Source organism: Podarcis muralis, chromosome 7 (genome assembly GCF_964188315.1).
Source record: "Podarcis muralis chromosome 7, rPodMur119.hap1.1, whole genome shotgun sequence".
Taxonomy (NCBI): Eukaryota; Metazoa; Chordata; class Lepidosauria; order Squamata; family Lacertidae; genus Podarcis; species Podarcis muralis.
In genome coordinates, this window is record NC_135661.1 from 52,193,772 (window position 1) to 52,221,128 (window position 27,357).

Here is a 27,357-nt window from a genome sequence, read left to right on the forward strand (position 1 = left end):
GACAGAGAGAACGATTGGGTCGAAAAGTTGGCGCTGGCAGAATTTGCCTACAATAATGCGGAGAATGTGTCCACAGGGATGAGCCCCTTTTTGGCTAATTACGGGTGTCACCCCAGGGCATTTCCAGGGGAGGGAGGGGAGAGATGGAGCGTTCCAGCGGCTGAACATTTTGTAGAAGAGATGGAAGCGATCCATCATCAGCTCCAGCTCAACTTAGAAAGGGCCAAGGCACAATATAAGAAGCAGGCAGACAAGAACAGAAGGGAAGGTGAAACCATAAGGGTGGGGGATCAAGTGTGGCTGTCAACCCAAGGGTTGCCGTTCAAAGGGGGTTGTAAGAAATTGAGGCCCAGAAGATTGGGACCCTTTGAGGTCATTCAGCAGGTCAACCCGGTGGCTTTCAAACTCCGGTTACCCAACCACATGAAATTGCACCCAGTGTTCCACAGGTCGTTACTGTCACCATACAGGGGGGGACGTGAAGGGGAGCACGTCAGGGGACCAGCCTTGGAAGAGAGGGAACGCAGCAACCATGTAGCGGAAATCCTCGATTCCAGGTGGAAGGGAAATCAGGTAGAGTATTTGGTGGCGTGGGAAGGGGAACCGGAGTCAGAAAACACCTGGGTGACTGCAGGGGAGGTCAATGACGAGGTTTTAACAGAAACGTTCCACCAAAGATTCCCTAGGAAACCACAGCCGGTAGAAAGGTTTAGGAGGGAGTACTTCGGCACCACCGACGAGGAACAGGAAATGGAAGGATTCACGGAGTCGGAGTTGGAAGAGGGAATAGACTCCGAAGACGAGGAGTATCGAGAGACGAGGGACAGTAGCAGGTGGAGGGAAGTGTTCGAAACTTCGGACGATGAGGAAGGTTCTTTCAGGGGTTTTACTTCCTCCCAGCCCGGAGGGGAGGAGACGGGAGGGGGTGAAGGGGGCCCTGGAGGGGAGGTGGATGTCAGGGAACTGCCATCGGAAGGACAGGAGGTGCAAAGGCTCCCTCAGGTTGAAAGAGACGGAGCAGCTGAAGAGGGAACCAGTAGGGGGCGAGCAGGAACTTCCAGGGAAAGTGAGTCGGAGGGGTGGCTCAGAGACGTTTCCAGCGAAAACAGTGGAGAGGTCTCAGGACCTCCTATAGGGACACCCACGCCTCGCCGGAAACTGTCACGCAGAGAGTCCAGAAGACGTGTTTCCGTGAAAGAGCTTTTATGTTGGAAACGTTTCCGAAAGCAACCACTTTCGGATTCTACTAGCGATTGACGCAGCCATGCCGGAGGGGCTCCGTCACAGGCAGAGGTTTGAAAACCTGATCAAACTCTGAGGGACTTGCATTTTACGCACAAGCAGCTCATCATCCCACCACAAGTATGCTGGCTTTGTGACTCACCATCTCTTCTAATAAGCTAAAAAAAGAAGCAGGCATGTACACAGCTCTTCACCCAAATTCAGTGAAGTGATGCCTAATGTGCCGAGATTGAGGCAAGAAGATACCATATTGGATTTGGGAAATCTTACTCACTTTCTGCAGAGCCTGTAAATACTGCGCTGTTCGATTCTGATCGTTGAGTTCTCCAAACCGTGGCCTATTCCACAACAGGTGGGCCTGACACCTACACACAGGACTTTCAACTTGGATAGCAGTTGTGGCGTCTTCATTTCTAAAAACATTTGGATGAATGAAACCAATTCATTTCTGTTTGCCCCAAATAATGTTTACATTATAAATGGTTTTTACCAGCTATGCCTAGTACAACACCTATGGCTATTCATGGACTGGGAGAGTAACCCTCCCCAACTTACATTCACTGAGAAAACAAACTATCCCAGCCTGACAGTCTTTGTTCAATCATGAGTATCCCTTTCTGCCTCCTATCTTTAGTTACCTGCCTTTTTGAAGCTTATACCACACAGAGTAGTCATCATGAAAGGCAGTCAGGCCCACACTCTGGCCCTGGAAAACAAGTTCTTCATTTGGAAGGAAATAGACGCACTGCATCCAATGATCTCTCCACTGGAAAGGTTTAAACAAAATGGAAAAGGGGCAGACAATTAGTAATTCAAAATAAAAATGGATTGTGTGGGATAGAAAAAACCAAACAGTAAATGGCAATGGGATAATGCAGATAACTCCGTTTTCTCAGCCCTACCTGAAAATGCTAGAGATTAAACATGGAACCTCCTGCATGCAAAGCAATTGAGCTACAGCCATGGATGTTTATGCATTCAACAGAAAGAAACACATCAAATGCTGGCAGGATCCCTGTCTGACAACCAAGTGACATATAGTGCCAAGGATGTGAAACAAAGATATACAGGAGAAAGTAAAGGAGTGCAATAAAGAACACAATTTGGGAAAGCTCCAGTACTTGTTCATACCTAAACAACCCCACTCAAGGTTACCCCTGATACAGCTTTAATGCTGGGAACTGCCTGTTTAACAATGTAATCATGAGGAAACATTCACAGCAACATAATCTCTTATTGTTTAAAGGAGATTTAACATCACCCTTCTGCCTTTATTTAAAGTTCTGCTGTCACCTTTCACATTCATTTCTATAACCACAATGTCCAAAAACATACCTTTTCTTTAGTGAAATTAGGAATTGCAGAAAGCATGTTGCCTACCCTGATGCATTCTATGCTAGAAAAGTCAAAAGAAGATGAGATGGCAAATCCAATGGTATCCTAATCTTACTTAAAGTCACTAACCTGCTACAATCATAGACCACTGTTTATTTTTGTACAACTCCATCCATGGCAGTAAGTAGCTAAAAAACTGCAAGCGGCCATATACTTAGACATTATCATCAAGAATTGGACAATTTTAGGAGAACTAGTTTACTTCTGAAAGTTTAGCACAAATCTTTAGAATCTTTATGAGCATTCTCTAAAGGCTGAGCAATATTGAACTATGGTCCAACTAAGATGCAACAAACAACATGCACAAAAAATTCCAAAAGCATAACTATGCAGACGTTCATGCAGCTGGTGCCTTGGGTAAGTTAGATCACTGGCCTCTAAACATGCTATGTCAGCACACAACAACACAACATCCACTCATGCCTATCATACTAACAATGCCTGCACAGGGGGTGGTGACCCAAGTCAAATGAGATGCCTGCATGGAATTTCACATGGACTTGGTGTTGTTACCCTCCCTTGGTGAATGTCCAGAGTCAAATTCGAAAAAGTGAAAATGGCACATTTTACAGAGCTGGACAAATTAACATCTGCCCACATATATTGTTTTAGTTCAATCTGCTAGCATTAAAATGTTAGGAAGGCAATAGAATTTATAAGAGGTTCAGTACATTACCGGGATATCTTCAGAGGTGGATTGCACCCAATATGGGGCCATCGTACATTTTATTGACCCAGCGGGGTCCATGTCAATATCCCACCAGGACAGGACCACTTGGGCTTTGCCCGACTTTATGGCCTCCAGATGTACTGTGTAGTAGGCAGAGGCTCGGCTTACTGGCTTACTGAAATCTACACTGTGGAAAATAATGAATTGCAATCAGTTCATTTTAAATAGCTACTTATTTTCATTCAGGTTGTTAGGCAGAAATAAACATTGTGATTCTAACCACAAACATACACACAGAGCAGAATTGATAAACACAACGATGGAACTGAACAGAGCTCTTCTAAAAATTGTAGAAATTGAAAATGCATCTGACAGTTTTGACCAAGAGCAGCAGCAGTCAGTCATCAATGAAACATCACAATGCATTAAAGTACTCAGCAACTTCTCACCAACAACTTCATATACCATCAAACTCTTAGGAGTTTGCTACTTCCCTCTTAAATTTATTTATAATATATATGATACACAGGTGTGTCTGTGTAAGGACAAGTACTTAAGCAAACAAACCATCAAACAAACAAGCTACCAGTTTCCTTCAAGAACAATTCAGAGTGCAAGTTTTAACCTATAAAGCTCTAAATAAGGGGTGGAGAACATATAGTCCTCAAGATGCTGTTGGAGCTCTAACCCATCAACCTCCATTAGCATGACCAGGAATGATAGTTGCAGTCTAGCAACACTTGGAGGGTCATAGGTTCCCACCCACCCCGCTTGCAAAATGGGTATATGAAGGACCACCTTCTCCCATATTAATCCCATTAGTAAGCTCTTCAAGGAAGGAGACATGGTTCTGAGGGGCCTCATTAGCTGAAATGAGGTGGATACCAAGGCCCACCACCCATTCATTTAGCACCAAATCTGATGGCTTTTAGACCACCAAGCAGAAACATTTGTTTTCCTTGGCCTTTGTGGGTTTCTGGTGTGGCTTTGAATTTTCCACAGACTATGTTTTATTATATTATTTATTATTTTATGAGGCATTGTTTTAAAATGATGTTTTAAGCTGCCTTGATAATCGAAGATTAAAAGGCGGAGTATAAAAATGGTTTAAACACATAACATAAAAGCGGCACTCACCTGAACATTGTAACAACGTCACTGAGAGGAGTGAAGTCATGCAAGGACACCTGATTCAGTTGGATATCATAGACTGAAGGAGCACCAGGACAGTTCTCCATTTCTGGTGGTGAGACAATAATCTTCTCACTATCTTCTGCTTGAATATGAATGGGAAATAGCTTGTTCCAGGACCACATTCTTTGGGACTCCACTAACTGGGCGTATACTGTTGCCCTGTGAGGCACTGCCTCACATCCTTCCTAATCATTTGAAAACAAAGAGAAAGGAAACTGAGCAAGGTTCATTATATGTCCTTGGAATAAAAGCAAGCTCTGAAATGTGAACTTCTTAGAAAATATATAGGCTGCACATAAAACCCGGATTCTGGGTGTAAATATGAGGCCCACTCTTCAATGCCTTTGAACCTTCTATTTACGTGCGTTCCTATTTATCTCACAGTCTGATACCATAATGTTTACTTGGAAGGTATTCCTGTTGAGTTCAATGATACTTGTCATCAAGTGGACAGAGAATCATATACTTACTATACTTTGCATTTTTGTGCCAAAAATATGTGAAAGCTTTCTCAAAGTTAGTTGTTTCTTAAGCCATGTGCAACCAACACAGATACAGATTATGACAGGTCTATTATGAATTTTGAAGACCATTTTGAATATCTTCAGTGAAAACTAACAGTAACAAAACCGATCAAAAACAATGAAATGATTGGTTACAATCAATCTGCGAGCTTGCAAGAATAAAATTTCTGTTACATGACACCATCTGTGATCAGTGCTCACTTCCTTACCTGTACAAGACATCTGTGGGCATGCTCATAAGATGGTAAAGCTCCCTCCCCTATCAGTTCGGTATCAAAAAGTTCTGTTATCAGGATGTTTGCACGACACTGCATGTCTCCATCTAGGAAGCATAGCACAAGACAAATAGGAGTATGCTGGTTTCTTTCTTTTCTCTTTCTTTTTCAAAGCAGGCTGCTGTGCTAATGTTAAGTCACCTCAATTAGGAGATAGGGAATGGCCTCAGGACTGCTTCTGTTCTCTTCTATACAGCTGTGACCCTTCTGTTCTTCCTTCTCATCCCCTCCCTTCCTTGAAATCAGAGGAAGCCAGCCACCCCAAAACATGTCTGAAGGATGGCATACAATTTGTTTTAATGAAACAAAGAACTAAATAAAGATATCCTTTGTTCCAAGCAACATGAGAATACAGTCCACATTAATCTCACCAGGCCCCACTGTGACTTCAGTGGAGTGCTTGTTGATGATCTTTATCTTGTCGCTAAAGCCATTTTTCTCCACTATCTTCACAGCTGTATCAGCCATAGGTTTGAAGACCTGCAGTATAATAATTCTTATATTTAGATAGATCTGAAGTAACATTTGAATCAGGTACTTCCTAGGACACAGCACAGAGATACAGCCATTACACTACACCAGCTCTCAAGAACACAACCAAGCTAATGGCACCTATATTCAAGGTGCAAACACCACCAGAAAATTACTGTATTGTGTTACGGGAAATACTTACCACAGGATAAACATTTAAGCACATTTAATCCTGTCAAATAGAAGACTTAGTAGGTACTGGGTTGCACCTGTCTGTGGCTTTTCCCAATGAGATTAAAAATGTGTTTGTTTACATAGTTTATATCACACACCTTAAACATAAATGTATGTGCCCGGGCAGATAAGGGAAAAATACAATTGAAAACTAAGGTAAAGGTAAAGGTACCCCTGCCCGTACGGGCCAGTCTTGCCAGACTCTAGGGTTGTGCGCTCATCTCACTCTATAGGCCGGGAGCCAGCGCTGTCCGCAGACACTTCCGGGTCACGTGGCCAGCGTGACAAGCTGCATTTGGCGAGCCAGCAGCAGTGCAGCACACGGAACGCCGTTTACCTTCCCGCTATAAAGCGGTACCTATTTATCTACTTGCACCCGAAGGTGCTTTCGAACTGCTAGGTTGGCAGGCGCTGGGACCGAATGACGGGAGCGCACCCCACCGCGGGGATTCGAACCGCCGATCTTTCGATCGGCAAGTCCTAGGCGCTGAGGCTTTAACCCACAGCGCCACCCGCGTCCCTCCAATTGAAAACTACTAATAAGTTAAATTAAGCATTCAAACTAGCACAACAAATGAGAACAACCAACTGCTGTTTTATATTAAGAATCCCTGCCTATATTTTATCATCTTGCATGAAAGATCTAATCACTTAGGCTTCAATCCTATACACATAACTCAATGGTGTTTATGTCTGAGCAGCCATGCATAGGATTACTCCATTAGTGCCGAGTTTCAGATCCAATACATACAAAAGTTGGATGGGATTTTTAACTGGTCTAGGCAACAGAAAGAAACTGGGTTTCTAATAAGAGCCAAGAGTCTGCTCTTTGGCAAAGACTGAGAAATCTAACTTTGCCTTCTCAAAAACACAGATGAGACCTCCAATGAAGCACATACCTCCTGGCAATGTTAAAATGTGTACCTAATTAAGGCATGAACCCTGGCAAAACAAGACTGCCTTCCACCACCAAAGCTGCCAGAAATGAACTGCTCCTTGCCAAAATGTAAATATGAAATGAAAGTTGAGGGGGGAAACAGATGGCTACACACCACCAGTGACCAAAAAGTCTCCTTTCATGAGTCAATGCTTTTTCAAACGCAAAAAACAAACCCAAATTAAAATTAAAGCACTAAAATTCATTTCACTATTACTCTGCATAAATATCTAACATTAAAACCTTCCTAAGACACCATACAGCAATCCAGACCTACTCATGCGTAGAATAGCCCCATCAAAATCAATGGGATGAATTAATCATGGATAGTTTAAGCATCTATATTAAGCATAGCTAGTCTGGAATAAGCTCAGAGATCCCTTGGTTGCTTTGCCCCATTTGAAGGAGTGGGGAATACAAAGTAGACTGAAATGCACCATCCAAAGTGAAGTTTCTTGAACACTGTGCTTTATTAGCAACGATAAGGACAACAAACACTAAATATTAATGCAACGTTTCAGGAACAAAAGAGAACCATAAGGAAAGTACAAATGGCTGTAGAATAAACACACAGACCAAAGCAATATTAGTCCCTATCACATACAATTTTGTTTACAAATCTGCTTTAAGGATCTGCCTCCTGCATAACTGATTTATATCTGGTACGTAGGGACAGGGGAGCAATGATACCTACCTCAACAGCATAGCAGAAATCTGCCCCGGCTGTAGCTGCCATCATAGACAAGAGTCCAGTGCCAGTCCCAATGTCTAGGACAATGGCTCTGTCTCCTCTTTCCTTCACTCTGTCCACTGCAGCACGAATACCCTGAAAATACTTTGCATTCTGTGGAAAGAGACAAACCTGACAGTTACTTCAACAAGACCAATGTTTGTTTAAATGTGAGGCACATGCCCTCCAAGGTTAATAAATTTGAATCTGCAAGCATTTAAATGTCGTGGGTTAAAAGGCATTCTCTTTTTAGTGGATGAACAATATGCAGATCCATAAGATTTTGTTTGCAGTACACTTATTAGAAGCCTGATAAATTCAGTATGATCTCCATGATAAATGTCTGAAAACATTAAAGGGAGGAAAAGCTAAAGCTAAATACTATTGACAAGAATGCAGCCCCAGCACTTTAAGAACTACTGATATTCCCATTACTCTCTTTCCCAATCCTCTTTAAGTATTTCATTCTAAATAAAACTTTTAAACCCTCTAAATATTGGAATACACAGCAGCAGAGGCTTGGGTGCTTTGCTTTGCACTGCTTTAAGTGAAATGGTTAGTTTGCCTACAATTTTTCATACTTTTCCTGCCAACTCTTTTCAAATAGAGACACCTGGGAATTTGCAAGTGTTTAAAGCCCGATACAGAGGGACAAAATTCCCTTCAGGAAGTGATTTCTGACAGGCCGTTTTGATCCCTGACATCTTTTTTTAAAAAATGTCACCTTCTTAAAATAATAATTAAAGGAACCGCTACTCAAAAAAGCTAGTGAGATAATAAACACATCCCTTAGCTTTGTCAAGATTTAATTTTCAAACAGTTCATTTTTAAAAAAACACTTTTGAGACTCACTGGGGGCTTCTTTTGAAGAATATTTAATCTTGCCATCTGAAAAGGAATTTTATTGAAGAAGAAAGCAGGGTACATGAATATCGCAGAAGCCCTTGATAAGCAGATGGAATGTTCACAGAGGGTTCATTATCAAAATGCACTCATGACTAGACAGGATCGAAAGCAAATTGAATCAACTAACTAATGCATTTTAAAGTAATCTATGCTTTGTTTCTCCAAATTTAGCAATAAAACTTCACGTCATTCTATTAAAATCAAATTAAAATAAAAGTGTTAGTCAAAATATAGTGTTGAACCACTGACTGTTTTCTACAAGAGTCTAGTCATCTTGCTCAATTATCCATCAAACAAATAACCTCGAAAAGCCAACCTCAAAGCATTTGTTTTTTACACTTGCAACAACAGTACACAGCTGGATTTCTCTCTTTAAAATTCTATGCTGTCTTAAAGCAGCAACTTATACAAACAGGAAATGCCTTGATCTCATATTCATGATGGTAAGAAAATAGGAACTGCTGGCAAGATTGATCTCAAGGGCTATCACAGAAATAATATAAAATGCAGCTTAAAAACCACAAACTCATTTAAAAAAAAAGTGTTGTAAGTTTTCCCTTAAATAGTTTTGGACCCACCAGGAATGTGTCACCGGAAAAGAGAGAAAGATCCTGTGGCTGTGACACTGAAGTCGCTTCCTTGAGAAAGGACTTCTGGGAAGAGATGTGTTGCACCGCACAGCAGTTGGCAAGAACGTGTTTGCTAATAGTCTCACAAACCTGATCAGGAGAGCTTTAAATTAAATCCTGAGGGGGAGAGAGACAATACTACAGACAACAGGGGAACACCTGGTACCAGGAATAATAGCTTTACAGGAAACTGAGGCAGCGCTACAAAAGCCTGCTAAAGGGGCAAGAAACTGCAAGAAGGAAGCAGCTGGAGGGAATGACTCATGGTTTCAGTTGTGTCTATACTAATGCACAGAGTATGAGAAAAAAGCAAGACAACAGCTTCAAGTTACAAGAAAGAAAATTCCAACTACACTCACGGGAAAATGTGGCGTTATCTCTTAAATTAAATTTTGACATGTGCCATGATAAAAGTCTGTAATTTTGTCAGGACACGTTATTTATTGTTTACTGTTTTAACAACGTTTTCTTAAAAATTATCTTCTGTACCATGAAAATAAATAAAAACATTATTTTAAAAAAGAAGAATGTTCTGATACTAAGAGCTGCTCAACAGTGGTATGGAATGCCTCAGAAAGTGTGGGACTCTCCTTCATTGGAGGTTTTTAAGCAGAGGTTGGATGGCCCATCTGTCATGGATGCTTTAGTTGAGAATCCTGCCTTGCAATGGGTTGGACGGGATGACCCTCAGGGTCCCTTCCAACTCTACAACTCTATCATTCTATGATACTATAAGCCAGTGGAACAAAGTCAAGGTAATGGAAGCTAATGAGGCAACTTTCAGAATCCCAACAATCAACTTTTAAAAAAAGAAAACAACAATTACTTACTCTGTCATTGTCATTCAACATGTCTGCATAACATGACCTGTAAGAGTTCAGATTACAGATCAAAAACATTTCAGACAAACAGGACCAGTGTTACTATTAAAATATGCAACCAACAAAGTGCTGTACAATTGAGGATGCTTTCTCCTTCTGTAGGCTTGACAAATGGTGAGTCATCCCTTTAAAAGTTATTACCAGCTATTCACAAGAAGATAAACCTTAACTGCAGGAAACTAAAGGATGAAATCCTATGGAAACTTACTTTGGAGTAAGTTCCCTTGTGCTGCGTGGGATGTACTGCTGAGTACAAAGGCATAGGGCTAAGGTGTAAGATCCATGCTATGTTAGGGTTGTTGCTATATACTACTAGGATTTTGTTTTCCCCACTTGAACTGCATACAGTTAAAGTCCAGGACGACAAGACTGTAGCTTTTGAAGGAGAGTCAGGAGATAGACATAGAGTATATAACACGTGGGATCCTGCAACAAGCTCAGATTAAATGTGCACTTTTTGTTTTCTTCAGTTCTAGAATATCAATCCTATTTTAAAAGGAATGAGGAATCAATACCTTTATTTTAGAACCAACCAAAAAAATAAATCACAGAGTAGTGAGCTATTTTCCGAGTTTTGAAGAACTTTTATCAGAACTTAAGAAATGACCTGCTGACTTGGACTAAAGTCTTATCTAGTCCTGCATTCAGTTCTCAGATGGGATGACCAGATGCTTTTAGGGCACCACACGAAAGACACAAGTGCTATTGCACTCTCCTGCTCATGATCCCCAACCAACTGTATTCAGATACATACTGCCTCAGATATTCATGATGATACTCTGACACAACTATCATAACTAGGAGCCATTAACAGTCTCATTCTCCCATGATTTAAAACAAAAAGGTATGCATGCATGAGAAAGAAAGGTAGGGGTGGATGTTCCTTGTCACATGTCATAGTCTTAAAATAGTAATTTAAGAAGCTCTTCAAAGCCTAAGTAGATTAGAATGTGACGAGTGCCAAAGGTCACAGGTTGCACGAAGGGATGCTGGCATAAAGAACCAATCAGCACTTCCTCCTTGGAAATATAAAAAAAGTTATTTGAATCCATCTTTAGCACTGTGTTGAACTCGAGTTCCTTGTTAAACAAACAAAAACTTTATGATGTTATTAGATATCTTTTTTCACTCTTGCATTCAAGTTTCATTTTCATCACAGTTTTTTATCAGTTTTTTATCCACCCCACCCCCCCAAGAGCTCAGGTAGAACACATATCCCCACTGCCAGTCTCACAACGATCTGGTAAACATGCTAGGCTGAGCCCAACGCCAACCAGTATGCTTATGTGGCCGCACATTGATTTGAATCCAGGACTCATTAAGTCTAAACCATCATGTTGGAGTACACACTGGCCTGTCACAATAATGCATAAAATAAAAGCCAACTCCCACTATACCTTGCAATTTCCTGATGATAATCATAGTTCTCATCTTCCTCCAACCACTCCACTGCTCCAGTGGTTGGATTGGCTCTTCCGCAAAAAACCTTCATTCTTGCCCTGGTTTGTCGTTTTGAGGAAAGCTTTTATTCAGATGATCTCTAGCTTTTGATTCATTATCGGAAAACTATGGCAAAAGGAAAGAAGTTACCATTTAGAAGGAGATAAATTATTTTTAGGTGTTGTTTTATTGATATTATTTGTTGTTGAGTTGCTGCTGCTATGGCTTTGTGGTGCAAATTAAGAGTATTGCTTTGTATAATTGCTTATCTATTAATTGTTAGCCATCCTGAGCTCCAGATTAAAAAAATAGCAAGATATAAAAATCTTGAACATATAAAATAAATGCTGTTGTTAACAAAACTAAGCCTTGAATGCTTCTGCCATAGGAATTTGCCATGTGCCATCATAATGCATTACATGAGGTTTAGTGGCTGCATTTGTAAAGCAGTATGCATGTGTATGTTGGAAGTGAATGGCACTCCAGACTGCCATGTAAAAATGGTGCTGTTTTAATGCAGAAGTATGTAATGGTGACCAAGCTATTCCTGTGTAGATAAGGCAAACAGGTGAGACCTGAACCAAGCATCTTACTTCAATCAATCAATTCCTGCTCCTAGTTGTAACTCCTAGTTAGGACTAGAATCTGGTATGTTGTACCTTTTCCAAGTTTAGACACACAACCATGGGTCTTTCGGACAGTTTCTTAGTCTTGTGCCAGAGAGGAGGACGAAGTGAGAATTCTTTGTAGGGTGGAGGACTTAATCTGATTTATTCATTTTGCTTCCACACATTTTATTTACTAGTTCCTACTTCTACCACTGTTGAAACATATTAACGCACAATGTTACAAATATTTACCATTATTGTAAAAATACATTCCAGGGGGAATCAGTTGCAGCAAAAGAGTTTAAGGTACTAAAATTGTTGTAAAATTAAGGTACACTATAGTCACATTCTGTAAACAATCTAATATGCAATACCAAATACAACAGTCTTAGGCTTGAAATTAGGAAGACCCAGGCTCACTGTGTGACTCTAGTGCAATTTTCCTCCCTTAGTCTAACCTACCTCACAGGGTTCTTGTGGGGATACAACTAGTGAAGGTGAGGAGAATATGTATGTGGATCCCAAGCTTCTTGGAAGGGTGGGATAAAAATGTAATCTCTTCAGAACTCTAGACCTCGCGGCCCACAACACTCTCAAACTGTTACTAAAGTGGCAACATGTTTCCAGCACAAAACGTAAGAATGTAAGAAGAGCCTGCAAGGACCAATGGCCCATCTGGTTTCACAGTGCCCAACCAGATGCCTGTGGGAAACTTTCAAGCAGGACCCGAGCACAAGAGCACTCCCGCTTCACATGGTTGCCAGCCACTGGTATTCAGAAGCATTGCTGCCTCCAACTGTGAAGGCAGAGCTGAGCCATCATGGCTAGGAGCCATTGATAGCCCTCTCCTCCATGAATGTGTCCAGTCCTCTTTGAAAGGTATCCAAGTTAGTGAACTTCACCGCTTTCTGCGGGAGAAATGCCATAGTTTCGCTAAGTGCTGTATGAAGCAGCAACTCCTTTTATCCGTCTTGAATGTTCCAATATCCAGTTTCACTGGATGTCCGAAGGATGTTAGACGGAAAGACTCTGCATCTGCACATTAAATCCTTGCCCTTATGTTCTCTTTTTGGAGGGAGGGAGGGAGGCTGGCTTCATTCCCTGAGGTGAAACTCTGCATATCCTCATGACCATTTCAGTCTTAGGTTCTTTTTTGGGGGTGGGGGTAGAGATAAAGAGGATGGCTTCTTTCCCTGTGGGGAACTCTGCACATGCTCCTGGATCCTTTTGTCTGAAGAACTACCAGCTATGAACTACAGGTACTAGCCCAAGTTTGCTTTCTCTCCCACCTTCCTTCCTTCTTCTTCCTTCCAATCGTTTACGTATCTCAGATTGCGAGTCCGAGAGCAAGGACCTTAGTGTTTGTTTGTTTTTTGGGGGGGCGACGCTTTTAAATGAATAAATGAGAACGAACTCTAGACATGCTCAGGAGCCCCCTTAGCCAGGACAGGAGTCCACAAGAGCTCCCTAACCGGGACAGAGTGCGCTGCTGAGCCTCCTACGCTCTACTTGAGGGTCGTCAGCTCGAAGTTCCCCCCGCAAAAACCAGTCAAGCCTCCCCACCCGCCTCTAACGGTCACTCCAATACCTCACCTTGCCTCCGCCTGTCAGTCAACGCTCGTCCCACGCGCTAGGCGCCGCCATCTTCCCAGGATGCAACGCGCTCAAAAGGGAAATAGCGGGGGGGGGGGGGAAGGATCCCACCATTACTATTTACCTCTGCTTTCAACGCACACCATAGAGAGAAACAGTTAACAATTTAAACACTTCCGGTTGTTATTAGATGTCTCCGTGTGCAGGGCAAGATGGCAGCCCAGAGGAATCAGCAGAAAGCTAAATGGAATACAGAATAAATATTTTAAATGTATATCCCTCATTTTCTAAAAAGCTCAAGAACTGCAGCGAAAAAGAATATAGCAAGTACAGTGGAAATATAAGCAATCTAAATGCATGAAAAAGAACCCTTTTTATGGAGAAACGGATTCTCTTTATAATGCACTAGGGAAATAAGATTCAGGATAGCGTGAACTCGTTTGCGTTGGCTGGAAGCTTGTAATATTGATAGGTTATACTTGGTTTTGGTACGGAAATTCGTCGTGCTATGCAAATATCCCTTTTATTTCTGGCGTTTGTTACCATGATAGTTGGTTATACTCCACTGAAAAGCGGGAAAGAACTAAAAGTATCAATGTAAGATTTATATAACATAATGTCAGGTACAATGTAATGTTACGACATAACGGCCACGAAGCTCACTAACCTCTCTGACTATTATTTTTGCTATTTGTTAATTAATTCTACCCAAATAAAACGATTCCACCCTTCTTGTCCCGCGCATGGAACCACGCGTTTTACTTAACAACCATGAAGACTGGGCCCTCGGGATGAACGCTGCCTTTTGCGTCATCCGGGAGGCGGAGCGACGAGCACGAGTCAAGAGGCTGTGACGTAAACGAAGGAGGTTCGGATACGCATAGAGAAAAGGAGAAACAGAGCCTAGCTTTTCTCACTCTCCTTCCCGTCATCCCCTGCGAGCGGCGCGGCCTGGGCTGGTTGCCATGGAGCGCGCCGCGGTGCTGCGCGTCAAGAGGAAGCGCGGCGGACCTGTGCCTGCCGAAGCGTTGGTGTTGGCCTGTAAGCGGCTGCGGACGGAGGAAGGCGCTGCCACACCGGACGGGGATGAAGTGGAGAAGAATCTTTTCAAGCTGGTGGCCACCGTAGCCTCGGAGGTGCGGTTGAACAGGACTCGGTGCTCTGGCCTGGGCTTGTTTGGGCCTGTCGGTCGTCGTAGTTGTCCAATTCTTTTTACTCACAGAAGGCTAAGTTAGGCCTCAGGCAAAGGCATCAAAAGTAGCTAAAATAAAATTACTTAAAGATCATGTGGGGTGAAGTTAACAACGCGGTCATGTATAAAGGTAAAGGGACCCCTGACCATTAGGTCCAGTCGTGACCGGCTCTGGGGTTGCAGCGCTCATCTCGCTTTATTGGGCGAGGGAACCGGCGTACAGCTTCCGGATCATGTGGCTAGCATGACTAAGCCGCTTCTGGCGAACCAGAGCAGCGCACGGAAATGCTGTTTACCTTCCTGCCAGAGAGGTACCTATTTATCTACTTGCACTTTGACGTGCTTTTGAACTGCTAGGTTGGCAGGAGGGCCATGTATAGTTCTACGCAAAAGCAAGACTCCTACGAGTTTCCTGGGGCAAAGCCATACCTATGGATTCTGCAGCTACATGGTGGTCTTTCACGACTCGTGTCAAAGGACACGCTTACAGCTGGCAGATTCCTGCAAAGTATGATTTTAGCACCTAGGATAGCTCAGTTGGTAGAACGTGGGAGTCTTAATCTCAGGGCTGTGGGTTTAAGTACCACATTAGGCCAAAAGATTCCTGCATTGCAGGCGGTTGGACTAGATGATGATCCCCCTGGTCCTTTCCAACTCTTGTATTCCAGGACTTATTATTGAGTATTTCATTGTGCTTTTGTGGAATCATGAACTCATTATTCATAGTATTGTTGACATCTCTCTAATAACCATTTCTTCACTCTGCATCACTTTTTTCTTTCTTTTAAGGACCATCTGATGCCAAACAGGCTAGCCATTATTTGTTTGTATCTATAGCTCTCAAACATTTAAGGTGTTAGGTGATACAAAAATGATTAAATTTTAGGGAAAGAATGTTACTGCTCCCCTCCAAATAATACTTTTCAGGGATTGTGAATGTAACAACCCAAATTTGTTTTGAGTGTATGTTTAATTTGTTGTTTGTTCTTGTGTGAAAAAGAAAAGAAGACCCACTGTATTAATTTGATTATAATTCTTCAACACTAATATTTAATACATGTTGAAGTGCTTTACAATCCTGTGCATCGGGGTGGGGAATTTGTGTGACCATCTGGGTGCTGCTGGTCTACAACTCCCATCATATGACCCCACTGGCCATACTGACTGTGGGGGCTGATGGGAGTTGGGAGCCCAACAATATCTGGGGATCACAAGTTCCCCCACCTGTGTTAATACATGTTTTCTCAATGCAAGCATGTTTCCTCAGGTGACCAGGTAAAGGTTGGTAACCCGTTGTTCTGCTATGTAAGCTCACCTGGTATTAAGTTCCATTCATCTCAGTGGAGTTGCTTTTGAGTAGGATTGCGCAGGAAGAGAATCAGGGTGTGACTGGGATGGCTGCTTAACATCTCGCCAAAGCAGAGGGCATTGATCTGCATAAAATCTGCATACATGTGTTAATTTATAGGTATAGTTGCAAATTTGCAAATAATTACTGTAATTTGAATAGAAATGCATCTTCCCATAATGGGGGAAATGGTAACCCGGTGCCCTGTGTATCTGCTTAATATGTTGTCCAGGTACTAACTATTGATGGACCACTACCTCCTGCTTCTGCTCTGCCTTATTACTTTATCTTTAAACTGGTCTTGGACCACTTAGCTATTCAAGTAGAGGTCTGTCTGCTGACAGTGCTTCAGGTAGAGAACTGTCCTCTGTAAACTAGGGCACATGGCCATCATAGCAGTAGTCCTCTGCTCACACTTACTTGGGGATGTAAGTACCATTGAGCTTGGTGGGGTTTGCTTGGAGATGACATGCATAGGGTTGCCCTGGTAGACATCAATGTTGCTAGACTTCCTGCTATGTCCCAAACTTTAGCTTTAGAAATGAATAAGGAATAAGAGGTAAATCTCTACCATTCAACTGTACATCCTTCTTTAATCCGGTTCTTGGAAGAAATGTAATCTGATGATTCTGAGAAAGTGGTAGGGAAAGGGTTAATCCACACATTGCACTATTTCTCTGCTCTCAATTTCCCCTCTATAAAGCACTTGCCCAATGTATTCTTTTTTCCTTTTAAAATTGAGCTATTGGAGCAACACTATACATATAGGTTTGTATACAACATGGATTTTGGCTCCCAAAGTCTGTGATATAGTTATTTGTAGCCAGGCTTTCTTTGCACAAATTGTCCCCAGGTTGCATAGAGCAGATATACTGTGCATTGGAATGAGATAGGTATGTTTCTGTAGTGATTATGCTGGCAGAATATACAGAATTGTTTACCTGTTATCTTTATTTTGTATACTTTCATTTCCCTACACAGCAACTGGGCTCTGAGCAAGCAAGCAGTCTTCTTTGTGTTTGTGTATTGCTTATTATGGCTGTAGATTTGTTCTTTAAAATAACAAGCATTTAAGGCATGAATTGAAGTTGCATTTTTGCTTTCTTCAGGATGAGCCTGTTGAGAAGTATGTAAAAGAAGCCATTACCAAAAGCAAATCAGCTCAACTCTTGCGACCTTCGCTAGGAAGTGCCCAGAGAGTAATTCAGGACCTTCGTTCTTCCAAGTATGCCAGCAGGCAGGAAAGCCGCTACCGTCTAATCGCCAGCCACCGACCAAATTTCTCTGATGGAGAAAGTGAAGTACTTCCTGCGAATGGGGAGGAGTTGAATAAAAGCAACCATTTGGTCTCTGGAGCAAAAAAGGACACTACACATGAAGAAAGCCATGGTATTGCAGACTCCTGTGGAAAATTTCAGTTGTTTGATATTGAACAAGAAGAGGATGTAGAAAAGGATACTGGTATGTCAGCTGCACACTTACAGGTTGGTATTGAGTCCTGAATGGTCAGGTTTCTGGATTAAAATATAGTAAGCCAGCAGTTTATACAAAAATGTGAACTCTATTCAGACATCACACCAAACCTTGAATTGAATCATAATAGGAAAGGACCTTGAAAATCATCTAGTTCAATTGACCGTAGTTCACTGCTAGCGATAGTTTAGAATCCAAACCATAGCTTGATTTATTCCAAATTTAATAAGTAAACCAGAGTTTTGAGTTTCTTCTCTGCTTTCAATTTCTCTGCTTAGCATTCCACTTTCTAGGTAAATTGATCCCTGGAGGGGAAGCAAACATTATGATAAACCATACATGAACTCTGGTTAGCAAACCTAATTCTAAAACATGACACTTGATTGATTTTACCAGCCAATCTCAAATAAAGGTTTTCTGTTCAGTCAATACACCAAACCATAGTTTAGGGTTTTTTAATCATTGTTTAGCCTGAAATCTGAATTGAATCTTTATGTCTAGTAATTTGAGTTTATAAGCAAGCATTTTTAATATGCTTTCCAGTGGTTTTGACTAGCACAATTGGCAATCTAGTTGGGAGAAGCAAAGAATTTCAAGACAGTGACAAAAAGGATGCTACTTGCAGGTGTATTTGTTGGCAATGTAACTGTGTATTAGACTGTTTGCATAAGTCTCTGGGTGCTCAATTTTGAAGCTAAAATCACCTGCTAATTCATGTTTCAAAAACAGTTTCCAATTAAACATGTGAGGGTTGTTTGGGTACATAGCCTGTTGCTTTTGGTGTGTATGAAGGGCCCACAGCTTAGCTGTAGAGCATGTGCTTTGCATTCAAAAAGTCCCAAATTCAATCCTTGGAGAGCTGTTGCCAATCAATATTGACAGTATTGAGCTAGAATATGATGGGGAACTTTCAGCTGACCCAGTTGTGACAGGCTTGACATCTGATCTATGGTGTCGGGCACAGGAAAGTTCAACTAAAACAGGGGAGGAACCTTAGAGCTCATTCTACGTACACTTCTTATTCTAAGTAACACTTCTAAGTATATTCTCAATATACATTCTAAGTACACATATTCTTCCTTTACAGCTACAGCTTCAATTTAAGCTGTGCTGAGAAGAAGAATCAAGAGCACACTTAAGAGTGTACTCATGATTCATTCTTTTGAAGTTGAGTAACCTGAAGTCATAGTTGTTTCTTAATGTGTAAAGTCTTTGTTGACCACTAGATGTCAGCAGTTGGATGCAGTGTAGAATAGCATAACTTCTAGCACCTTTCAGAAACAGGTACAGTGGTACCTCGGGTTACATACGCTTCAGGTTACATACGCTTCAGGTTATAGACTCCGCTAACCCAGAAATATTACCTCGGGTTAAGAACAGACCTCCAGAATGAATTAAGTTCTTAACCCGAGGTACCACTGTTTTAGTGTATTGTGTGAAATTTAATCCTCAGTTTGCTGGTATATACATGGATACAGCGAAGTAATGCAAAACACAAAATAGTAGGGTCTAAAGGGCCTCCCTGTTGTGTATATTTTGGTGGAGGGGTGGTGGTGGTGTGTTGAAGAAAGCCTAATTGCTAGGTGAGTAGAAAAAAAGAAGGGGACAGGCACCATGTGTCTTTTAAAATCTTTTCAATAGACCAAACAACAAATGTTATTTATGTTAACAAAGTCTGACTTATAGGAAACCATTAGACAGTGTGGATTAGTAAACCTTACACTTGCTTCCATCATAGGCTGAGCACATTTCCATCTGCTTAACCCCATTCCCTTGCAGCAGAAGACGTCAGTGGGCTTTGCTAAGTAGACAAGAGCAACATCAGGGCAGGGAATGCTGCCAGAATAATCTTGGCACAATATGGATACCATGTTATTTCTCTTCCTGATATTACACTTAACATGATGTTACTGTATTTTCTTAAGTGCGTTGAGAGTCTCCAGGATACAAGTATTCTAAACAGAAAACAAAGTAGCCTGTTCCTTAGTGCCCTTTTACAGCTCTAACTGAGAACATCCAATGAACAAAATTCTAGATAGATTATTATAATTTGTCACATTTACCTTCTATTACTGTTTGAGATTTTAGCAAAGAAGTATCCACTGCCCAGTGTGTTCTAGTTACACCAAGACTATGTCTACTTATTGATGCTTTTAAATGAGTAAGAGGCAGAATGATGGGAGACAGATATTTTTGAACATGCATTTTTAAACAAGTGGTTTGTATCCTCCTCCTTCCCCCAGCACAATATAGTCAAAGTTAAATTTGCATTTTGCTTTTGCATTTAACAGGAGGTAACTATTATTACTGAAGGGGTTTCAACCAGCAATTTGAAAGTCACATATTAGTTTATCTTTTAGCTGTTTATAGTGAGATGCTTATAACACTTGTGTTCTATCTAACAGAAACCGGGTTCAGATGCCATTCTCTGTAATGCTGTTGAAATGATTCGTGAGAGTTTAACCATAACGGACAGTAAAGAAGCAGAGCATAATTTAAAGGAGGAATATGTTTATGACATCTACTGCATGGAAACAGCATCTCCATGCTGGATTGAGAACATACTGTCTGTTCAGCCCTACACCCAGGATTGTGAACTGGTAAGCAAATGGAAAAGAATGTCAAATAAGTGACAAAGGGGACTAAAGAAGAGAATGAGAACCTACTGTGAATTTAGGTCAACATTAGAGCATAAAAGCAAATATATGGGAGCATTTTTAATTGCTAATCACATTTAAAGACAAGGTTTAGTTTGACTGACTTACAAGAATATCCAAATAGGTTAGGCGGGATATAAATAAAATTTTATTATTTATTATTACGACTGATAACTGAAATAAACTCCCAAACACCGTTTATTAGATAAAACTGAAATAAATTGGATAAATCAGAATGTTTTATAAATTTCACTGGGAAAGGGTCCATTTGAAGTGGAGGATAGAAACACTTTTACTTTTTGGCAAGTCACAAATAAGGCAGAGGGGAACAGTGTGAGATTTGCTCATTCACATTCTTGAATAATCCTTAGATTCAGGAAGGTTTTCCTTGCTTGCAAAACACAAGCTGTATTTGCTAACTGCTCAAAGGCATAAAGGTTTTTACACAAACACACACACTTAATAGGCATAAACAAAACAGGTTTCAGCAGGGATAGGGGAACATATCTGACCATAGGCCATACAGGTCTAACAACACCTAGAGCGGGGTGGTGGTGTTTATGGAATCCATCGCTTTTCATTTCTGATGGCTCACTTTTGCATTAGTTGATGCTTAGCAAGTGAGTTGCAGTGGAGACTTTCATCTCTGAAAATGCTTTTCAATTTTAACATGCAGGTGGATGAAAATCACATTGCCGAAGAAATATATGATGATGAGGATGATGAGAACAATGAGAACAATTGGCGAAATGACTACCCAGATGAAGATGAGTTCCTCCCTGGGGAAGATGAAGGTATTTGATGTGATGGGCAAGCCAGTCAGCAGTTTCACTTTAATTGTTAGTGTTAACCATTAATTTTACTCCCATTACTCCCAAACTAGGTGTCAGAAGACTCAAGTGAAACCAACTATGGTTTTACCCTGAGAATGAGTAGCCCACATATAAAAACCTTGATGGGTCTAATATGACCCATCACTTCTCTAATTACTTTGAACTGGGAAGTGGATGACGAGATGATGAGCAATCTGAGACAATAAGCAAATAGAGGAAAATATAGTGCCTGGGGCATTGGCAGAACTGCAAACCTAAGCATCATTGTATCCTGTAAAATCTTTCCCACGTTTTCAAATTATTTTTTCCTCCTAGAATCAGAGCATGGAAGCATCAGTGATGAAGATAATGGATATATCAGGAGAACATGGGAAAAATATCAGTCTGATGTCTTGTTGGAATTCGAGTATGATGGGTTGCAGGAGCTGGATTCCGAGTAGACACTGGAACCTTAGTGCTCAGAAGACATTAATTATGTGTGAATTTGGAAGTTCATGACATACGTCGTGCCACTTATGTACAGTGGATGCTGCAGTGCTTATGGAAGCCTGAGTGTCACTGGTTGTTCAAGGGTAAACAAGAGACTTTAAATTATGTATCTAAAATTGAGTAATCTAATCCTTATTCTTGCAGCTGTTGTCTCCATAATATGGTGCATTATGTGGGTAGGGCATCTCTGAACTTGATGGATATCAGTTTTTACTATGTTGGAATCTTTGAAGGCTTCTTCTGAAGTTAAGTAAGAAGAAATTCCTATCTATAAGAAATGTTTTAGTTTTTCAGGTAAAACTGTAAAACTGGAAATGCAGAAAAAATGGAGATAGCAAATATGTATTCTGAACAACTCTTTCAAGGTCTCAATCTCTTGCCATAAATGGAGCTTCTGCCATAGATTGACAGGAGACCATTACTCATTCTGTGAATTGTTGATCTTTGCACTTTAGTATGATTGGATTATCGAGTAGTATGGCGTTCCTATTGACTTTAATATACAAATAAAAGGCAGCTTTTGTTGAATAGTTTCTTTGACTGATTTTTTCCCCTCTGAAATGGTCCTTACCAGTAGGTATTTTTAAGTAGATAGTTTGCTGGTAATCCAGTGAAATGTATTACTGTACTGTTTGGTAAGTTGTCTGAAGTTTGTAGACAACACCGACAGTTTGACTCCTTGTCTTGTTTTTCTTTCTAGTAAGGTGAAGATGAGCTGCATTGGGTTTGACTAGGGAGTTCCAGCTACCTTGAGGGAAACAGTATTGCATTCCTTCAGTAGGGTCTGGGTTTTAATAATTATTGTCTGGGGGCAAATATCCCTTTTTAGAGCAAAGGTGCTTGAATGGGTGGCGGCAGTGCATATTCAGGATGTTTTGTGAGAACAGGTTACAGTCATACCTTGGGTTGAAGTTGAGTGCTTTCGGTTGCGCTTCGCAGCGACCTAGAAGTAACGGAACATGTTACTTCTGGGTTTCGCCACTCATGCATGCGCAGATGGTCAAAATGACGTCACACACATGTGCGAAAGTGGCGACACGCGCAGACACACAGCCGCAGGTTGCGTTTGCTTCAGGATGTGAACAGGGCTCCGGAACGGATCCCGTTCACATCCTGAGGTACCACTGTATCTGGATCCATTTCCATCTAGCTCCAGAACCTAACATGACATTGTTGACAAGTCATCAAGAGTTTTGGAGTCACAAATATGTGGTAACACCCAGCTCTATCTCTCTTCCATCTGATTCAGAAGAGGCAGATGCTTGACCCAGGGCTTAGAGGTGGTGGTAGGCTGGTTGCAGGACAATAAACTGAAGTTGAATCCTGAAAAAACAGGGTCATTATGTTCTGAGTTATTGAGGTGAGAAGATGGCTTATTCTAAATGAGTTTACAGGCCCCTGGAAGGAGCTGGTCCACTGCTCTGTTGTTCAACAGGGATTTAAATGTTGGTCTTGCTTCAAGTCCTACCACATTTTCATTGTGATGCAGGTGAAGATGGGCCCTAGAGGTCTTGAGTTTTCACACATACCTCCTTTGCTGGGTTGGATCAAAAAATAGTACCAATTTACTGTGCTTTCAGTGCTTTTTCTAATAATTCCTAGACAGTGAAGGGTTTTTTCCCCTGTTGCAGCAAGCAACAGAAAATTTAGTAATACCAAGTTTTCTCACCACTCAAATACCAGTACAAGAGGACCAGTGCACTACAATAGGTGTTGCTGAGCTTCTGTATAAAGCTTATCTTGTAGGCTTGCTATGAGAATAAAATGGGATGATTGTGTATATTGCCATGATACCAATATAAATATGAACAACAACAGAACTCATCCAAGTTTCTGTTACACATGGAGATCTGTATCTGGATGTATGTAACTACTGTATCTGTAACCAACTGGGTCAGGCTCCTAATTAACTGCAGTTCCAATTGCTCTCATGTAGTAAGAAAGGTACAAAGAAGCATTAAAAAAAAAATCTGTTGGAGTTCCTTTTTTCAGAAAGGCTTGAGCATGGAGCTCTCTGTGTGCTGCTTTTCTACAATTAAACTTTGGATGGGGGGGGGGGTACAAAGCAAAATTCAAGTAACACTAAAACATTTCAACTAAACATGGGGTAAATTCAGTATTAGAAATAAACAAACAAGGATGGAGCAAAACCAGCTTTATCAGACTAAATAATAAATAAAACCAACCTACACAAAACAACGCTAGCGTTAAGCGCACTGCAAAGGCCCACAGCAGCATGTCTTAAAAATAATATGGAGTGGGGGGTGGGGGTTATGCCTCCAGATGGTCAGTAGGTGGCTGGAGATGAAAATGACGGAACATCCTCTTCCTCAGCTTCCTCATTTCCACATTAAGTGGAAATACTTGCATGACACTCAAGGTACAGTCTAAATATCCCTGCACGGTTATGCTTCCAAGTTCTGCTGCTGCCCTTCTTGTAATTCTCAACCAAAAGCATATGCAACACTGCTGCAGCAGTACTGACATTCTTCCTGTCCCATATCACTTTTCTTATATGTATGCATTCAAAGTAGTATGGTTAAGTGTACATGTTTTCTTCACAAACAAAAAGGAGCAGGCGTATCAGAGTCTCACCGTTTTATTCCCACATAGTGGAAGTTTCATCTTCCTCCCACAAAGTTCCAGCACACATTGACATCATATAAAAGCAGCCATTGTTATTAACAATCAGTTGGACAGATCAGGAGCTATCCTTTGCAGTCTTTTTAACAGTATGTTGGGAGTGTAATAACCTAGAGAAAACTTTACAAAGGAATGCCAAATTTACACATGGGAATAAAATAAAAGTATGTGCTTTTAAGGATTATGTTTTTACAATTTCAAATAGGTCACTGTTTATTGAAAATAAAAGTAAATGCTTTATTCCAGTTTCAAACCTACTAAAGAAGCGTTAGGATAGATGGGTTGTTCCAATTTTGGGTTTACTGTCCATTTTGAATCATTATGTTAAATCTAAAGAATGAACTTCTTCAAAGCACTTCTCACATTTTCTGCAGGTAAAAAAATAAACACCAAAGGAATATCTGGATAAATGGACCAGATTATAAATCCAGCTGTGACACTAAACCATTAAAATCTGCAGTGCAGGAAAGCCCCACTTTTTTTCACAATCACATGCCTATTAATGCAGGTTCAAGTCCTTTAGTCACAAATAAGACATCTGAATTGAGAGATTTCAGTATTTTTCCTCAAGCTGCATCAATATAGTTGCCCTGTTATAGGGCTGTGCACTACAGTATTCAAACTAATATTTAGACAACAATGTCAAGTTCTGGGATTTTTATTATTTAACAAATGCAGATAGGGTTTTGTTCAACTAGCCATGTAGAAGTAACCAGAAACTGTGTAACAAAGGACTTCTAAACAAAACCCTTTGGTTTTTGCCTCAGCAATTGCATATATTTCTATTATTTAACACTAGGAAACCCATGTAAGTATGGCAGTTTGCAGGCAGGGATGGGTGAGCAGTGGGTGGGTTGGAGGGGGTGGACAATACAGACATCCTCTTTATCCTTTGTAGGATATTTGCCTTCAGGAGCAGGACAGGTTAGCAAGGTTGCATGGAAGGCCCTCTGCAACTCTCCCATAGCCAACCCCTGACATGTGATGTGCCTTCCCGCAATTATCCCAGCCAGCCAGTCTCAGTTCTTGCTGGATGTTAAGACTGCTAGTGGCACACACACTCCACTGATACACTGAGAAGATAACATTGGGAATGAGAGAGAAAGCAGCTGCTTCTGCAACTACACTACAAGCAGTTTACTGGGCACACTGGCCCAGGAAGCTATTGGTGAGAAGTTTTGATGTGGCTCCTGCTGCTACTAAACATGTGGGTCACAAGGAGAGAGGTGACACCCACCACCACTGTTGCTGGGAAGACTGGCCCAGGTAGCTGCCACTGGAGGGTGTGGAGCTCAGTGTGGTCTCTGCCACTGCTAAACTTAGCAACCAGACTCTGACATCATAAGGTGAGAGAAGAGGCGATTGCAGCAGTTGCTGTGCACAGTTTGGTGAGCATGCTGCTGCTGAAGGAGTTCCTTGTTTCAGTTCCTGCCATGTCCAAACTGAGCAGCTGGCCCCAAGCAGCATGAGAGGACAAGGAGGTGGTAGCAGCAGCAGCAGCAGCAGCTGCTGCTTTTAATGGCTGTTGTTCCAAATGCTACCATCTGCTGGATTACTCCCAAAGAAAAGGAAAGGTCATATCATTAATGAACCTGTTCTCCAGCTTAAAACACCAACAGGTAAAAAAGATGAACAGTGCAATGATATGAGTATTTACTCATCGGTCCTACTATGTTCAATGAAGCATATGTCCAGATACAAGTGCATAGAATTTCAGCTTGATAGCAGAGTGTCTACTCATAAGTAAGCCTCATTAGACTTACATTCGGGTAAGTGGGTATTGCATCCTTAGTTTTATCTCAAAGCATTCCCAGCTGAACTGACCTCCCCAAGCATGTAAACCACTCATGCAAACAAATTCAGTATTGAACAGCATTAAGTATAAAAACATAAATTCCATAAAGGGTGGGGGATCAAACTAATTGAGAGGCTTGCTTCTCTATTTTGTCCTTTAGTGAGTTCTAATACAAAGCTCCTTGATTTTTTTTGGTAGAGCAAAGTTCAGTGAAACATTCTTACATAGAAAGGCAAGAATAACCGTAGATCATCCAGCTTATTTGAGAATCAGTTTACCAAATTATCAGACTAAAGGATATTGACAAACTGGAACATGTGCACAGGAAGGCAACCAAGATGGCCAAGGGTCTGGAAACCAAGCCTTATGAGGCCAGCTTGGTACATTTGGCCTGGATAAGGGGAGATTCAGAGGAGATATGATTGCCATCTTCAATTACATGTTATTCATGGATGATGGAGCAAGCTTGTATTATCTTGTGTGGGTTCTAATCTGAATTGTCCAAAACAAAAACTTACCAGCTTTTCCTAAAGCTTAAAAGTTTTACTTTGTTTAATAATAAAAAGCTAAACTTTAATGTGAAGGAGAGAACAGCAGCTTCAGAGCATTAACTGCCACCCAGTGTGCTATAGGTGAAGGAACCAGTCCCTGGATCTTTAGTGACAAATTCAACTCCTCTTATGCAATAGTTTGTCATTAACGTCGATCTACAAAGGACTACTTCACACAAAACAGCTGAACTGTTGATAAGTTGGGAGAATTATTGGTGCCTGTCAAACTCCAGCCATTTGGAATTTGTATCAAGCCTGTTGCTGGGCTGCCTATTTCTGAGCTCTAGAATACAACACTCAATTTCACTATTAAAGAAAAGTTTAGAATCTGTAGATGAAAATCATAGTAAGTTCTATGCCTGAGAAGACTGGCTTTTCAATCACAGTTTATAAAAAAAATAACAAACACTAGATCATGACACAGTATGATCTGGCAAGTATCCAAGTTTAGTAAGAATTCCAGATTCCAGTGAAGTTTTCTGTCAATTCATCATTTCTTGAGCATCTTGTTTTACCTTTTTAGCCACTTTTGCATCTTTATATAGATTTGTTTTCTAGTTTTTCTTCTAAAGTATCCATTTCTGTCAGAACACAGTAGCAAAGTAGCTGAGTGGCTCGAGTGACAGCACCTGCCCAAGAGGTAAAAT

General features: G+C 41.1%; 3 protein-coding genes across 12 annotated transcripts in view; 1 reads left to right on the forward strand and 2 right to left on the reverse strand.

The window, feature by feature from the left end:
- The window catches only part of PRMT7 (protein arginine methyltransferase 7), a 35,216-nt gene extending 21,368 nt beyond the window's left edge, over positions 1-13,848 (reverse strand). Inside the window, exons 1-10 of one of the 2 annotated variants that reach the window (XM_028739565.2) lie at positions 13,730-13,848; positions 11,486-11,654; positions 10,038-10,074; positions 7,637-7,786; positions 5,672-5,780; positions 5,235-5,347; positions 4,445-4,686; positions 3,314-3,494; positions 1,881-2,008; positions 1,517-1,655 (exon numbers count right to left, since the gene is read on the reverse strand). In XM_028739565.2, coding sequence (XP_028595398.2) covers positions 1,517-1,655; positions 1,881-2,008; positions 3,314-3,494; positions 4,445-4,686; positions 5,235-5,347; positions 5,672-5,780; positions 7,637-7,786; positions 10,038-10,074; positions 11,486-11,580 — 1,194 coding nt within the window. In that variant the 5' untranslated portion in view covers positions 11,581-11,654; positions 13,730-13,848. Of the gene's footprint in view, positions 1-1,516; positions 1,656-1,880; positions 2,009-3,313; positions 3,495-4,444; positions 4,687-5,234; positions 5,348-5,671; positions 5,781-7,636; positions 7,787-10,037; positions 10,075-11,485; positions 11,655-13,425; positions 13,670-13,729 lie in introns of those variants that run through there. The other variant, XM_028739566.2, reaches the window with a different exon arrangement.
- Positions 13,849-14,606: 758 nt separating this feature from the next.
- On the forward strand, positions 14,607-22,249 carry SLC7A6OS (solute carrier family 7 member 6 opposite strand). The gene is made up of 5 exons (XM_028739569.2): positions 14,607-14,865; positions 17,379-17,753; positions 20,148-20,342; positions 21,076-21,193; positions 21,548-22,249. Exons 1-5 carry the CDS (start codon positions 14,695-14,697, stop codon positions 21,670-21,672), a joined length of 984 nt encoding a protein of 327 aa, XP_028595402.2. The 5' UTR covers positions 14,607-14,694; the 3' UTR covers positions 21,673-22,249.
- A 2,055-nt stretch (positions 22,250-24,304) lies between these two features.
- SLC7A6 (solute carrier family 7 member 6) overlaps positions 24,305-27,357 on the reverse strand; it is a 30,747-nt gene continuing 27,694 nt past the window's right edge. For 8 of the 9 annotated variants that reach the window (XM_028739561.2, XM_028739556.2, XM_028739557.2 and 5 more), the window contains one exon: positions 24,305-27,339. In XM_028739561.2, the coding sequence (XP_028595394.2) occupies positions 27,248-27,339 (92 nt within the window). In that variant the 3' untranslated portion in view covers positions 24,305-27,247. The remainder of the gene's footprint in view (positions 27,340-27,357) is intronic. The other variant, XM_028739563.2, reaches the window with a different exon arrangement.